Raw genomic sequence first — 1,880 nt, 5'->3', positions numbered from 1 at the left:
TACATCCCAAAGCTCCCATACAGTTAAGATACAAAAATAAGAGTAATCAGTTCATCATACATTTATGATATCATATCACACTCTAGCCCATGTTTCAAAGCATCCATCTCAGTCATTCCTCTAACCATAATAACATTAAAATCATAATCTTAAGAATATTTTTAGGAAAAAAGAGGTAATTTCTCTTCAGACAACAGACTCATAGCAGACAGACCAACATATGACCCCGCCAATCTCATCTCTCTTACAGCATCACCTTAGTCTTACCCTGCCTATGACCCTTTTTTTCAATTTTGTTTTGGGGAATTTTTCCGGCTTAAAACGAAAAAATAGAGAAAAAGGAAAATCCGAACATCCATATCGAATTGTTCGGAAATCATATTATCATCAGACAGATCAGAACATCCATTAAAGGCATAGAGCTGTGCAGTGAAGGTCATCAGCGTCAACATCCACCGGCGCTGGCAAGTTGAGGTCAAATGGCAATGGCGGCTTCCGGAAGGAAGACGAAGCGATGTCACAATCGCCGTCATCAATAACGGAGGAGGATGAATCGCAGTCGCTATGACAATCATCAGGCACCACCGGCGGCGACCGAGGATGTCTTCTGGAACTGGACGGAATCATGGAAGTCGCCGCCGCGGCCGTCGTCTGAGGCCTGGGACCACTGAAAGATTCCACAGTACTACTCAGGCTGCTAGAAGTGGGCCGCTGAGGGTGCAAAATCTGGTGCGGCTCCTGGTGATACAACCGGTTTTGAGGGTGATCTATAAACATGGCAGGGTCATTATTATTAAAATTAGGGTTATTAGGGTTTTGATAATTACTAAACTGGTGGGGATGATGATAAGAAGAGGTTGATGGCAAAGGGAAATTGGTTTTAGCTTTCGGACCCCGGAGAGTCCGAGCAGCGGCGTCGTAGGCTCGAGCCGCATCTTCGGCTGAGTCAAAGGTACCGAGCCAAACTCGAGTTTTTTTCCAGGGGTCTCTGATCTCGGCGGCAAATCTTCCCCAAGGTCTTTTTCTTACACCACGGAATCTGATCTCTTTAGATCCTCCAGATCCATTGGTTTCTCCGGCGGCTGCAGCCGCCGCCGCTTGCTTGGCCACTGCGGCTGCTCTGCCTCTCGGCATGGCCGAAAGTCAAATTTACAACAAAATTACAAACAAAAGAACGAAAAGAAAAGGAGAAGAGATCGAAAATTTCTTTTATCTACAAAGAGGAGAAGAACAGAGAAATGAAGATCCAGGAAAAGAGAGGAGAGGAGATGAGATATCTCTTTTTTTTTGTTTTTTTGGCAGTATTTTCTCTTTCCTTTCTCTTTTCTCTCTTTCTCTCTCTCTCCACACAACTTTCTCTCTCTACTGTATGTGGTGTGTTTGGTTGAGGAGGAATTGAGGGAGAGAGAGAAAGGAAAGGGAGGAGGGTCTTTTTTTCATTTTCCTTTATTTATTTTTTGGGAAGTTTCCATTTCATTAGTTCATGTACTGTACCTTTCTTGGTTTTATTCTGCTATTTCCTTTATTTTATGTTCCTCCTTTTTCTCTCTATTTAAATTCTTTTTTTTTTTGGGTTAAATTTAAACGTTTTTCTTTCTACGGTCTTAGGGTCTACTGTATAACTTTCTCGATTTTCTCTACCATCCCTAACCCCACAAACCCAACCCAAGTTGTTTTCTCTTCTCTTCCGTTTCCCATCCTTTGGCTTTAATTCATCCATTTCATTCCCTCAAAAAAAAAAAAAAACAAAAAAACCATCCATTCATTCACAACCTGGGTTTTCTTCTTTCTTAATCGCCAGTAGAATAACTGGATGACTAAAAAGACAAAATGGTCCTTGGAAATCACACGATTATCTTACATTATTATTTTAACGATTT

General features: G+C 41.6%; 1 protein-coding gene across 1 annotated transcript; it reads right to left on the bottom strand.

Moving 5' to 3' along the window:
- Window positions 1-1,482, bottom strand: LOC113689629 (ethylene-responsive transcription factor 3-like). The gene has a single exon (XM_072051481.1). It carries the CDS (start codon window positions 1,132-1,134, stop codon window positions 409-411), a length of 726 nt encoding a protein of 241 aa, XP_071907582.1. The 5' UTR covers window positions 1,135-1,482; the 3' UTR covers window positions 1-408.
- Between the last annotated feature and the right edge of the window lie 398 nt (window positions 1,483-1,880).

This window comes from Coffea arabica, chromosome 5c (assembly GCF_036785885.1).
Source record: "Coffea arabica cultivar ET-39 chromosome 5c, Coffea Arabica ET-39 HiFi, whole genome shotgun sequence".
Taxonomy (NCBI): domain Eukaryota; kingdom Viridiplantae; phylum Streptophyta; class Magnoliopsida; order Gentianales; family Rubiaceae; genus Coffea; species Coffea arabica.
The sequence above is the reverse complement of the archived record's forward strand: the minus strand, read 5'-3'. Positions and strand labels throughout refer to the sequence as shown.